Raw genomic sequence first — 13,092 nt, 5'->3', positions numbered from 1 at the left:
GAAGAGGTTATTTTATATTTGTTTTAAAATAAAAATTTTCGCGCACCTCAATATGTATTTCATATTCGTATACATTATATGTTATCTATGTAGGAATATATTTTTTCTTTTGATATCAGTGGAGTGCGGTCAAACGATAGTTGTCAATTGACATTTCATTATTTGTCAAATTGATAACAAGAAATTACCAAAGTAAAAATCACCGATTATTCGTGTTACTGTAATTATAGTTATATTATCACTATTAACTTTTATTTTAACGTACTTTAGAGTTAACTTATATTTGAAAAATGTCTTTTAATTATGAAGAACTCAGTCGCACTGGTATGACTTGTTATTTTTTTAATTAAATTAAATTTTCATTTCCTTTTTTCTCTATGATTTACTTTATTTCTTTTAGAAATATTCGATTTGCTTAGACGATGGCGTGAAAACAACGAAAGACGAAGCGAAGATGTATTAGATTTATCCGAAGCTATCGCTGAGGACCCACTACACAAGTTGGGTAGTGAGAGTAAGTTAAAAGAATAGTAGATTTTCATAATAATCGGAATTTATAAAAATGATTGCAATTCTTTAAATTTTAATTACTGAATGATACATTTTTCTCACAGAATATGTTGTTATGGAACAAGTCATCTATGCAGCGTTGGACTGTCACTACTACTCTATAGCTAAATCCTGGATACTGATGTTATCCGAAGAGTTTCCTGGCAGCCTGCGAGTTTTGAGATATAAGGCAGCATGTTTGGAAGCTGAAGAAAAGTGAGTATCTTCTAATTGGTAAAATAGCTTAAACTTTGTGTCATTTGTAAATTACTACATAATACCATTTAAAATAATTTCAGGTACGAAGAAGCACTGGACGTTTTAGACAATATTATAAAAACAGATGAAACAAATTCAGCGGCTCGCAAACGTCGTGTAGCCATTTTGAAAGCTCAAGGTCTCATCCAGGAGGCTATTAAAGAACTGGTTGAGTATTTAAAAAAGTAAGATATGTTTTCAAAACTGATATTTATAAATTATATCAGTGCTTCTGTTGAATTAAAATAATTATGCACATTGTATCTGACATATTATAGGATCTATTATAAATGGCCAACATAAAGTAACAAAAAGAGAACCTTATTTCCAACACTGATCCCTGCAGGACACTCGCTTTGTTATCATGGAAGTCTGATGTTTCTCCTGATTCCTGAACTTGGAAAATCCTGTCCGATAGATATGATTGCATTGACATGTAGTAGCTATGTGCGAGATATTTCTTGATTTTATAAAGAAGGCCTTCATGCCATACTTTGTCAAATGCCTGCTGTATATAAAGACATGCCGAAGAACACTGCAGTTACTTTTATCCAGTAAAAGTAATTGAAGTGTGACGAGGTGGTCAATGCCATCTGACCTTTCACATTTCTTTGTGCCTCCAGTCTTGTCTGTTTCATTGGGTGAGAAAACAGCAGCTAGATGATTGCCAAACAAGTAAGTCTATTCCTGAGCAGCTTTAGCCCAGCTGTCATTGCTCTTATGGGTGGTTTGGCTACCTGAGGTTTGTTGGAGAACTTGGTGAATTGCCATAAGAAATAGTTACTGGATGCCGTAGGCGTAAGTGACTCTAGTTTAGCTTCGAGCGTAGCATCGTTCCATTCAGTGAGGAATATTCTTAGCTCTTGTATAGCTTTATTAAGTGCTCGTTTATATTCCACATTTCTACTAAGTTGCCAAACACGTCGTAGTCGTCGTTTTTCGAGAATTAGTTTTTTAGTATATAGCGGCGAATTTATGTTATTTGTTAGTAATGGCGTAGTTTTCCAACAAGCGTCTTGTATGAGCATAGTAATATTGTCTGTTGCCTCTTTAATATCATCGAAACACTTAAGCTATTTTTAAATTTATATTACCCTCTAGGTATTCACGGAACGAATGCCAATCGGTGTGATTATTACATAGTATAGGTGGTCTTTCAACTTCAATTACCACAGCACTAATACTAAGTAATACTTATTAATTGTGTAATGATGTTTTGCTTACAAACAGTCCTGTTCATTTACATTCTTTAAATAAACATGGTAATAATTATACATAGTACGCCATTTTTTCTATTTCATGGTTTCAGGTTTATGTCAGATATGGAGGCCTGGCAGGAGCTCTCCGAATTGTACTTGCAAGTTCAAGAGTATTCCAAAGCTGCATATTGTGCTGAAGAATTGATACTGCATCAACCGCACAATCATTTGATGCACCAACGGCTTGCTGATATACGTTACACTATGGTATGAAAAGTGATGTTTCTTAATATGTTTATTGTAGTGACTTAAATAATTATTAAAATAGTATTAAAAATTAATAAATAAAATGGTACTAGTAAGTAATTATACTAAATTATTTGAATGTAAATTAAGTTTGCTCCACCTATGTCATAGAGAAATAGGAAGCACAGGAAATGTACACACAGAACAAATAGGGCTGCACACTCGTTTTAGCTTTTCTTGTTGCAATTGAATTTCCTTGAATTATTTATTACAAAGGTATATCCATGGATCAAGACTTTTATTAGGGGTAAAGTACCAACCGACAGGCATATTTACCTGCTCATTTATAATAGTAGTCTGATCTGTTCAAGCTGTACTATTGTCACTATATGTCTTTCATCTTGTTTATTTAACTATCCACTATAAACGTGTTAATTGTCACAGATCTACCCGGCATAGATCCTACTCACAAGAAGTCTTATGGCACACTGTCAAATGACAATAATCAAAGACGTTAAGATGAAATCATAGACAATTTAGTACTTTATAGATAAATTAAAAGTATTTAATTTGCTTCTAGGGTGGTGTAGATAACATGGAACTGGCCAAGGCGTATTACTGTCAAGCACTTAAACTTAATCCTGAAAACATGAGAGCACTGCTTGGATTATTCTTGGTGAGTATAAAAGAGTTAAATAATCTGTCTAAATGTAGTTCAAATTTTGACAGTAAATGTCATTCGTGATAACTAACATCAATTAAATCATGTCAGTTTGACTCGTCAATTACGCCCGCCATGTTGTGCACAGATTGCAAATTATCTAATACTCCATATGTCTATATGTTCAACACAACTGTTCGGTGAAATATTCAAAGACTTTACGCTAACACGAGTGATCGTTTATACATTCGCACTAGTTCGCAGCTCGAAGAAGAGCGAAGACGATCTACGACTTAGACCTACTTGCTATAATTATATATACTTTCATGCCCTCAGGTGACCAATACTCTTCTGAGCCATTACAAGTCATCGGGCAGTGCGAAACGCAAGGAAGCATTTAAGCTCTCCCAGTGGGCTCAATCGGAAGCTAAAAAGATACAGCGCAGTGCGCAGCCACCGCCCACTATACCCGCTCTGACTAATATGATGCTTTCACTTGCTGTGTCTGATTAAAATTTATAGAAAATTAAAATTCATAGGAATAGTAATTTAGTTTCTATATTAAAACTTCCTTACTACTATAGTGGTTGTATAACTATCGGTTGGTCTTGTTTTTTCAAATTTTAAATTACTGTTGGTAGAAAGAGAGAAATCAGTGTGTTACTGTTCACACACTAGACAATGTATATTTATTTACTAGGTCATAAGAATATTGTGTTCGAATTATATGTAAATATATTGATATATATGATATAGTCTGACATGTAACTTTCAACGATATGGGATTTTAGATTATATTATTGTCGCATTTAAAAATACAACCAACCTTGTGTATTTGGTGACTAATAAAAAAAAATTGTCTTTGATATTCAAGAATTTACTGTATAAAAAATGAGTTATTTAATTTAAGATTAAATATGTTTTTCTACATACTATGTTACCAAGTAAACTAAATTGCAATATGAAGTCTTGTTATTTTAATATCTAGTTCATTATTACCTGGAGCCATCTAACTCATCTGTTGTCATAAAAAGAACCATCACTTATTTAAACTAGATGCGAATGAAACGGCATAAAAATACCAATATAAGAACAGACCTATTCAATCAAGAGGAGTAAACCACAAATGAACGACTTTGACAATAAATTGACGTGCTATCATATGTCGAGATCTTTTATAATCTATGGTATTGGTGTATTAGCGGATATTTGGTAGTAAAATTAAAGTGTATATATATAGTTAAGTATAATATTATTGCATTATAAGTACAATATATTAATCAAGAACTGTTTTAGTGCATAATATAGCAGACCTATTAGCAAATAGAATGGAATATTTTAACCTAGTTTGATTATCTACACTCCTTTCGATTGGAATAGCGTTTTACTTATTATTTTACTCATCCTATCATTCTGAAATAAGTACATATATGCTTATCACTTTGTTTTTAAACTTGTTTATATTTTTACGTAAAATTCAAATAAATTGCGCGTAAAATAATGTTTTTTTTTTTAGAGTTTACCCAATGAGGCAAAGAAACGAAATTATAATATTTGTCAATAATAAATGTAATTCGTATTTTTATACATCATTAATAATATTTTGAAATTGTCTCAGCCCGTACGCCGCCATATCTTCAGCTTTTTTTTCTTTTCTTTCCCTTCTCGTTGTTTCACCCATTGTGAAGTATTTCTCCCTGCAAAAAAACCAAAACAAATCAAGATTTGCTTATAAGTACAATATAATCGTATAAGTTTTAAGTAGTGAATAGATTGATTTTCTATTGCTCTTTATTTTTGTGTCCTTTTTCATATTGTCATTTGACTTTGTTCTGTACTTGTATACATGTCATATTACCTCGAATGGTAATAAATGAGATTATTACATGGACTTCATTTCCGAGTCGGGTAATTTTTTTTTTTTTCAGAGCTAGAACTTTGCTATTGAAGATTGCCGTGCCATTGGGTCATGAGGGTGAGAAAATAGTGTTTGCATACATATGCTTGCATATTATTGTATTATTATCTATATACGTATTAATTATTACAAAAGTATTCGGCATAGACCCTACTCGTAATATATTTGATAAGTTAATAACAACCATAGACAATTTATTACTTTTTTACTCCTAACAATTTAATCTCTTGGGTAGTTAGATCGAGTTCCCTTGTGACCGGCAGGGATGACTATTGTCTATTACTTACCACTATTTGTATAAATCCAACAATGAATATGAATTTTGATTGCCATAATAAAGTGAAATAGTTTTTTTAAGGGATAAACTTTACCTAAAACTATGCGTTCCGGCGTGTGGGTCAACGGGCATGTTGGGAACATCGTCGCTAACTTTCTCATACGTGAGCAGTCTGCGGGCTGTTAGTTTAGACAAGACCTGCTCGGAGTTCGCAATTAACTTCAGACAGGGATGCGATGGTAACTCGTCTTCTTTGTATTCTTCTCTGGAAATTTACAGTCACTTATGATATTTTATTTTTCCGATGTTCAAAATTGGCATAAGAAGAATAATATCAATAATTGCCTACCATTAAATATACGCGCAATCTAAGTTGGCCTATTTTTCTATAGTTATAATTTTTCTATAATTACAATATCAAAATGCCACAAACAATGAAATCAATTGTTTCTGTATTTTTTCTGGTATGTAAAGGACATTTGATGTTTGGTGTTGGAATCAAAAATAATCTCACCTCACTAAAGGATACCAGCACACCAGCCGTCTTCCAATCTCGAGATGCTTCGCAGCGAAGTTCAGCAAGTCGCTGTATAAGTGTGGAAGACCATAATCCACCTTAGACGGTATATGGTTAACAAGGTGTTCCTCGGATAGCTCATAGTTTTCTCTGTCTATACCTATTCTCTCCGTTGGCTCTCGAACACCGTAAGGGGCTGGAAATATTTTAATTACTATATACTACAGCTTATTATAGTAAGTTTTTTTAATATTATATGCCAGTAGAATGTACCTAAGAGGTTATTTAACTTCTTAGACTATTATGTGAATAAAGTATTACAACACGCTACCAATAGATGAGAGGGGCTAATCAAATATTTCACGTTGCAATATCACGCAGGCTAGATGCTTGAATGGCCATTAAGAATAAAATTAAAAAAGTAACACCCTCTCTTATTTTTTTTTATATCTGCCGGGAAGGCAAATGACTACTCCACCTGATGGTAAGTGGTAGTAGAGTCCAAACGCGACGACGGCCAGTACAGTCGGGAAGAATATTCTGCACTAGCCGCCCCCGCCTTGCCTGCCCGCAAGATGCCTCTTCACGCCTCGTTTGAAGGAAAATTTCTTATTAACCACTCGAGAAATTCTTCATGCCACCATTCCACAAATTATTATTTTACAAAACGGTGTATTTTCAAAGGTAAAGCTTTAGTCTTTATACCTTATGATTATGGAATGTCGCCCACAATCATACATGAAAATTTAAAGAAAACATTTCGTGGGACATTTTTTTCCAAACGTTTTTAAACAAAAAATCTGAAGAGAAAAAAGCCCTAAAATGTTTTTTCATTGCTTATTTACGAGTATATATAGAAATTATGGATAAGAACAATTAATAAGTCGACGTAATTATTTGATTTCTCTTTAAAAATAAATTCACCGGATTATTTTAATATCAAATTTAAAGATGATAAATACAAACTCACGATCAGTTATAATAGCATCGAACTTCAAGTCTCCCCTCCAATTAGGCAATGAGAAATCACTCACAACGACGTCTAAATACCTCGAATCGGTCCCGTAGTGCTTCATGTTACTCTTAATACTTTCTTCTTCTGTACGAACCTGGGATAACAGATATTATCTAAAACATAGTTTCTTAAACTTTTTAGTTCCGCAACCCCCTACATAGTGAATACAGTAACAGCCTGTTAATGTCCCACTGACAACACTCCCTTTTGAGGAGAAGGTTGTGGAGCTTATTCCACCACGCTGCTCCAATGCGGGTTGGTAGAATACACATGTGGCAGAATTTCAATGAAATTAGACACATGCAGGTTTATACATACATAGTGAATACAAAGAGGCCAAATTACTGGTGGTAGAGCTTTGTGCAAGCTCGCCTGGGTAGGTACCACCCACTCATCAGATATTCTACCGCAAAACTTGGTATTGTTGTGTTCCGGTTCGAAGGGTGATTGAGCCAGTGTAATTACAGGCACAATGGACATAACATCTTAGTTCTCAACATTGGTGATGTAAGCGATGGTTAACATTTCTTACAATGTCTATGGGCGTTGGTGACCACTTACCATCAGGTGGCCCATATGCTCGTCCGCCTTCCTATGCTATAAAACAAAAAAAAGGCCGTGTGAATTTGTAATATTTTATAACAGCTGATTGTTATTTAAACTACTAACGGCTCTAACTATACACGTTGCTTAGCGGCCGTTTAGTTTAACAAAGATTTCGTTCTTTCTGTCATTATTGATTTGACATTCAAACCAAGAAGGCACGGTATTGTTTAACTAATCAAATCAAAGGCGGCAGTAAAGCAAACCTTACTTATAATAAATACACCATTGGAAGAAATAAACTTTATTATTTGTTAATTTTAATATCTTAGATATTTTAAATTTAATACAAAATATCATATATTGTTAACTCAATGACAGTCGTTCAGTTCTCTTTTTTTTATATACGCGCGGGAAAACTATTTTTTTTAACTTTATTACCAAACAATACCAATGACGTTTTGAAACCGATTATATTTTTATTAAATCAAACACTATATAGAAATATGTAATTATTAAATATATTAAATGAAGTACATAAATATTTCTAACACTTATACTGCTCTTTTTTTAATGGAATCCCCTACTTGTCACTCGTAACCACTAAATGAGGACATTTAGAGAGCAGAGTTGCACAACAGTGCTCCATAAAAATCTAAGCAACAAAATTGAAGGAGCCTTATGCCGTTCTTATTGAAGTTTCTTTTAAAACTTATAGCTTATATCCTTCAAACTTTTATTACTTGCATCTTAGATTCAATTTATACATACATTGTTACCTTTTGTCCGACGCGTGTAGGCCTGGATTTCGCATGCAGCATCATAAAATCGATGTCCGACCCCCAAACATATGCTACAAACAATATTTAAGTCATTCTTAATTTAAAACTAACCAAATAAACTTTTATCATTAAAATACTTATAAAAATGTAAGCTATACTTTACAAATTAAAAAGATAGCTTCAATTCAAAATATAAATATTTTAAATGTATTTCTCTATTTCAAATACTACCTCCAAAATGCGCTGCAGCTATACATAGGGAACCGGATCCTACAAATGGGTCTAATATTATTAGTCCAGTATTTACTTGAGCTTGGTTTGCCATTATGAGCGACAATTGAGCATCCATGCTTGTATTGCCGATAAACTGTCGTTTCTTTAGAGAGTGCGTTTGGATGAGCTCACGTTGACCATCAGCAATCTACATTTATGCGTTGATTAATCACTGACTATTTCAAAACTAAACAGTTCATATGAAATTTAATATATAATGGATTATAGATATTAAATTTAAAAAAATCTTCCCTTGAATAATAAATAAGAAAAATAATCGATTAGTTATATCAATGCTGAGACATACCCATTTACCGAAAAATAAATCATGTGGCTGATCAGGAACGTTATTGGGATCAACACCATAGAATTCAAGGTAGGCCAATGTTATATCTGGATTCTTTAACTTTACCGGACCACGTAAAGGCAAGTAGCTGAAATTCTAAAAGTAAATTAAATAAATCAGCATGTAAATTAACCCATATCGGCTCAAGAGGTAGTTTTTGTTCCATCATAAGGAAAATATACTTTCACAATGGAAAACTGCTACTAATTACAGCCATAAATTAAGGTCTTTAATAAATAATATATGAAAAATGATTAAAATTGCTCCAAAAAAGTTCTATTCATATTTGGGTTAATGTTTATTAGGTAACATTTCAAGATAAATATTGTGCTACATTTGCTGTTAAATTAATAATAATAATAATAATATTTTATTTATTTCTTCACAAAAAGTTTACAAATTTACATATACACATAACAATTAAAGATAAACTGTTCTACAAGACACCAGGCCTGTTACTATGAACAAAAAATAAAAATAAATGTATAAGCTGAAAAGTAAGAAATAATAAAAAATATAAAATGGAACTAATAAGATGTCCATGCTTATGTGAGTGTGAGTATGTGTGTACACTGTGTACACATGTGTGTATGAGTATATGTGTATGTGTCTGTGTGTGTGTGTGTGTGTCTGTGTGTATGTGAGTGTGTGTGTGTGTGTGTGTGTGTGTGTGTGTGTGTGTGTGTGTGTGTGTGTGTGTGTGTGTGACTGTGTGAGACTGTGTGTAAATAAACTACTTATAATTGTGTCATTTAGTTCCAAAAGGTACTTAAAGATGAATTGCTTTAGTTGTCTGTTTGTGTATTTCCTAAGGTTAAGCTTAGCATGTAATATGTTATATATTCTAGGAGCCAGATAATTGTAGGATCTTTGGACAAATCTTGTCCTAAAAAAGGGAACAGGACATTTATTTAGTCTTTTATCAGTTATCTGAGTTAATAACCTTCGTTACTATGGAATCTAAATGTTATTTGGTATATGAATAGCTTACGTACATTCAAAACTTGAGTTGTATCATACAATAATGTGGTTGAGTGACGAATTGAAAGTGCCATAAGTGCTTTTAGTACAGCTCTCTGAGCTCTTTCTAGCTTCGTTAAGTGCACTTGTAAAAATTATTTTTATATTTTTTTATATATCTATTAAAAATGATTAGCGTTAACATTTGATATTTTAAAAAGAATGGTAAATATACAAAAAGTTTTGATTTACCTCAATTTTGTCGACCTTTTCTTTCATTGTAAAATGTTTACAGAATGTCTCTACTTCAACTTTGAAAGACTTTTGTTTATCACTACATGCTTGTAGAAGCTCCTTTGGGCAAACATGTGTATCACTTATATGCTCTATTGACGTATCAGGTATAATCCACTTTCCACTTGAGTTTGTGAGTGCATTTTTCAAGTTTCTATGTAAACGATCCGCTGTTGTAGCTCTAGACCATAGTTCTATACAATTCTTAAGTAAAACTGAACGGGAAGCGACCTTTTTGATGCAATCTTCAGTAGGAAACTCAACTATCCAATAAGGCTTATTTACACATGGTTTCTCTACAAATTTTATCTGTATATTGAGCATGGAAAGTATGCTTTGCATTTCCTAAAATTTTAAAATAATTAGATTTTATTTATGATTTTTATATAAGATAGAATGAAAAGAATCCTTACAGCATAACGAAAGTCTACGTGTTCATGTGCAAACCACATTAAATATCGACGCCACATTCTGAAATAAATCTATAATTACTGATGTAAATTCACTAGACGGTCATTCCTTTCTGCTGTTTTTGTTAAATATTTTAGTAATCATTTGAAATTTTAGTTAAGATCGTATTCAAATAACCTCACTTATTTGTTTACATGTGAAGTGTAATGTCAAAATCTTTGACACAACACTTCACATTCATATTGTCAATTTTTGATTTAAAATAAACAATATGTGCAAAACACTATGCATTCAGCCTTATTGTTTAAATGAAAAAATATTTATAAAAAAAGGTTCCAATGTTAGAGACTACCAAAAAATCATCACACATCATATTCGTTGAAATATAGGTCCGACTTGTCGCTGAGGGTTTAGATTACATTTGACCACAGAACTTCAAAAATGCACATGTGGTCACATGTGCATTTTTGACATGCAAAAGACGTTCTGCTGCTCGTAACTCAAACTCATATAAAAAACAATGCGTCTTCGCGGGTGACATTTGAATGGGGCAAGCAATCCCTATAAAAAAAAACCTTACCAACCCAAAATTCAAGATGCGAATTACAACTGCAATGTCAAAAATTCGACAATAGTATTGACTTTGACCCAAATTGAAATTATAAACAAAAAGAAACGCCAACTACTGTCTGTACATTCTATAATAAGTGACAAATAAGGCTTAATATTTTGTAAGCAATTGCCTGTCTTAATATTAGTACTTACAATAAAGGTTTTGATAGAAGTATATTAATATAGTAAAACGACAATTTAAATTACTTTTAAGCTTTAATTACTCATATTTACACATGTTTATAAAAGAAACTATGGATTTCTTTTATTATTTTTCTCTGGATTTTCAAATATATCTTGGTACATATCATGCAGGAAGTCCAGGTAGGCATCTTTGATAGATCCAGAGCAGGCTACATAATGACCACCAGCATGTTCAATTACAACTGATTTTACAAATAAATTAATGAGAGATTCACTCATTTCTGAAAAAAATATGCAAATTTTATTACAGTATTTTTTTATAGTTGCATAAGATCAAAAAGGTTAAATGCACATTATAGCAAAAAAAAAATTTACTCAAATAAAACCATAAAACATAAACTTCGAAAACTTCAATAGCCTAGTCTCAGTTAATCAATGTCCAAAATAATGAGACAGTGGGGAACTTTCAAAATACCATATTAACTAAATTTTCAGCATATTAATTACTAAAATCTGTTAAATACCTTTTGGTATAATAGAGTCACTTTCTCCATAAACATGCAGTGATTGTAGATTGATATCTTCATCATAGAATCCCTTATGTACTAAACTTCCTGATCGGAATCCAGATGCAAATATTGCAAATTTAAATGTATATGGCAGGTCTAAAAGAAATATTCACAAAAGTTACATTTTTAACCCATTCTCACAGAAGTTGCCTCACTAACACATAACTGCCGAGCTACTGTAAATGGTATTGAATTCCATATTCATATAATCCTTTTATACAACAATTTGAGAGTTATTTTTAACAGTAGTTATTTAAAAAATATCACTTAGTTTTAAGACAATGTATGTATTGTATCTTACATAAATAATATTTGCTTAATTTTATACATTTTATTTGATAAGATTTACTAACATCCTTTTTGTTGCATAGCAGCTAGAAGTCCAACAAGACAGGCACCCTGTGAGAAACCCATGAACCCATCAAATGGCCCGTGCTCTTTCACTACTTCCTCAATCAAGTGTAAAGTATCTTCAAAGCCAATAGCTGGTCCCCCTAAACATTTACCACTGAATGTGTTATCTTCTGCATTAAACCACCATGAGCGTGAATCTAAATAAGAAAGGGTAACTTTTGTTACAGAGTTTCTTCCCAGACATTCTTGATAAAATCAACATTCTCAACCAATAATACCTTTGACAATGCTTGTAAATGCTTACTTGAATAAAGTATATTTTAATTTTATTTTAATTAGCAGTTAGTACTAACTAGTTTTTAATAACACACTAAGAACAAAAATATGATACCTTCATCGCCTCCACCTTCTTCACTGAAAACTTTATGAGGGGCAGATATAAAATATAACTGAGCATATTTCGAAACCGCTTTTCTAAAGGATCCAATTTTGGCTCTAAACACTGTACCATTTTGCCGATATCCATGAAATGCTAAAATTTTTAGTTTCGGTTTATCTTCTTTATTATTTGTGATTGATGATTGGTTAGAGTTCGAATTATGTTCTGACATTATAGAAAAACGTTGAATACTAAAGGTTAAATTTATCCATTGAATATTTCTAAAAAAAGAAAACGTTATCCTTAGAATTATGGATATTAATTAAAATCTCATGTATATAATTTAATAAAATGTAATTTAATTAAATATGAACAACGGACAACGCGTTGTTGATAATAGTTTACAATGACATTGACAAATGAAAGAGTCCGAACTCCAATGTATGTAATGTAATATTATAAGCCATAAAAACCAAAGTAAATTTTTAACTTCTAAAACAAGAAACATTTAGTTTTTTGTAAGAAATTTAGACTACATACTATAATAATTAAATTTTTTAGCTCCGCGTCACAATCAAATATATTCGTCGTACTTTTTTTTATCATAAGTTGAAAATGTTTTATTAGTAACTATACTAGTAAATGCTTATGAAATAAATACATTTGAGCATATTTTTATTTAAGATAACTTTTAACACGTTACACGAATCATTTGTCTGTTTGAAATAAATCCTACTCAGTATGAATTATAACAGTTAAATGTCATTTGCCAGTAATGTCATTAT

At 31.9% G+C, this 13,092-nt stretch overlaps 3 protein-coding genes across 3 annotated transcripts; 1 reads left to right on the top strand and 2 right to left on the bottom strand.

Annotated features, from left to right (window-relative positions):
* The first annotated feature begins 143 nt into the window (after nucleotides 1-143).
* LOC126772905 (ER membrane protein complex subunit 2-A-like) lies at nucleotides 144-3,873 on the top strand. The gene is made up of 7 exons (XM_050493504.1): nucleotides 144-324; nucleotides 401-514; nucleotides 615-765; nucleotides 849-992; nucleotides 2,117-2,273; nucleotides 2,833-2,928; nucleotides 3,250-3,873. The coding sequence occupies exons 1-7, from the start codon at nucleotides 291-293 to the stop codon at nucleotides 3,424-3,426; spliced, it is 873 nt and encodes a 290-aa protein (XP_050349461.1). The 5' UTR covers nucleotides 144-290; the 3' UTR covers nucleotides 3,427-3,873.
* A 585-nt stretch (nucleotides 3,874-4,458) lies between these two features.
* On the bottom strand, nucleotides 4,459-10,442 carry LOC126772768 (tRNA (guanine(10)-N2)-methyltransferase homolog). Its single transcript, XM_050493312.1, has 9 exons — nucleotides 10,252-10,442; nucleotides 9,797-10,183; nucleotides 8,546-8,680; nucleotides 8,197-8,386; nucleotides 7,963-8,036; nucleotides 6,596-6,734; nucleotides 5,623-5,821; nucleotides 5,203-5,373; nucleotides 4,459-4,610 (listed from the first exon to the last, which is right to left on the bottom strand). Exons 1-9 carry the CDS (start codon nucleotides 10,306-10,308, stop codon nucleotides 4,496-4,498), a joined length of 1,467 nt encoding a protein of 488 aa, XP_050349269.1. The 5' UTR covers nucleotides 10,309-10,442; the 3' UTR covers nucleotides 4,459-4,495.
* A 623-nt stretch (nucleotides 10,443-11,065) lies between these two features.
* LOC126772908 (esterase CG5412) lies at nucleotides 11,066-12,700 on the bottom strand. The gene is made up of 4 exons (XM_050493507.1): nucleotides 12,320-12,700; nucleotides 11,928-12,125; nucleotides 11,530-11,670; nucleotides 11,066-11,286 (listed from the first exon to the last, which is right to left on the bottom strand). Exons 1-4 carry the CDS (start codon nucleotides 12,537-12,539, stop codon nucleotides 11,114-11,116), a joined length of 732 nt encoding a protein of 243 aa, XP_050349464.1. The 5' UTR covers nucleotides 12,540-12,700; the 3' UTR covers nucleotides 11,066-11,113.
* Between the last annotated feature and the right edge of the window lie 392 nt (nucleotides 12,701-13,092).

The sequence above is a fragment of the Nymphalis io genome, chromosome 13, assembly GCF_905147045.1.
Source record: "Nymphalis io chromosome 13, ilAglIoxx1.1, whole genome shotgun sequence".
Lineage (NCBI taxonomy): Eukaryota > Metazoa > Arthropoda > Insecta > Lepidoptera > Nymphalidae > Nymphalis > Nymphalis io.
Note: the sequence above shows the minus strand (reverse complement) of the source record. Positions and strands in the feature narration are given on the sequence as shown.

What these genes read in the sequence shown, in the direction of transcription:
- LOC126772905 (XM_050493504.1), top strand. Translation starts at nt 291, where the DNA reads ATGTCTTTTAATTATGAAGAACTCAGTCGCACTG. An exon ending in ACACAAGTTGGGTAGTGAGA is followed by an intron (nt 515 to 614) that starts GTAAGTTAAAAG and finishes TTTTTCTCACAG; the next exon opens with AATATGTTGTTATGGAACAA. An exon ending in TGTTTGGAAGCTGAAGAAAA is followed by an intron (nt 766 to 848) that starts GTGAGTATCTTC and finishes AAATAATTTCAG; the next exon opens with GTACGAAGAAGCACTGGACG.
- LOC126772768 (XM_050493312.1), bottom strand. Translation starts at nt 10,308, where the DNA reads ATGTGGCGTCGATATTTAATGTGGTTTGCACATGAACACGTAGACTTT. An exon ending in ATTTATTTTTCGGTAAATGG is followed by an intron (nt 8,387 to 8,545) that starts GTATGTCTCAGC and finishes GCATAAATGTAG; the next exon opens with ATTGCTGATGGTCAACGTGA. An exon ending in CGATGCTATTATAACTGATC is followed by an intron (nt 5,822 to 6,595) that starts GTGAGTTTGTAT and finishes AAATATTTCCAG; the next exon opens with CCCCTTACGGTGTTCGAGAG.
- LOC126772908 (XM_050493507.1), bottom strand. Translation starts at nt 12,539, where the DNA reads ATGTCAGAACATAATTCGAACTCTAACCAATCATCAATCACAAATAAT. An exon ending in AGAAGGTGGAGGCGATGAAG is followed by an intron (nt 12,126 to 12,319) that starts GTATCATATTTT and finishes TTTCTTATTTAG; the next exon opens with ATTCACGCTCATGGTGGTTT. An exon ending in TGCTATGCAACAAAAAGGAT is followed by an intron (nt 11,671 to 11,927) that starts GTTAGTAAATCT and finishes TATTTCTTTTAG; the next exon opens with ACCTGCCATATACATTTAAA.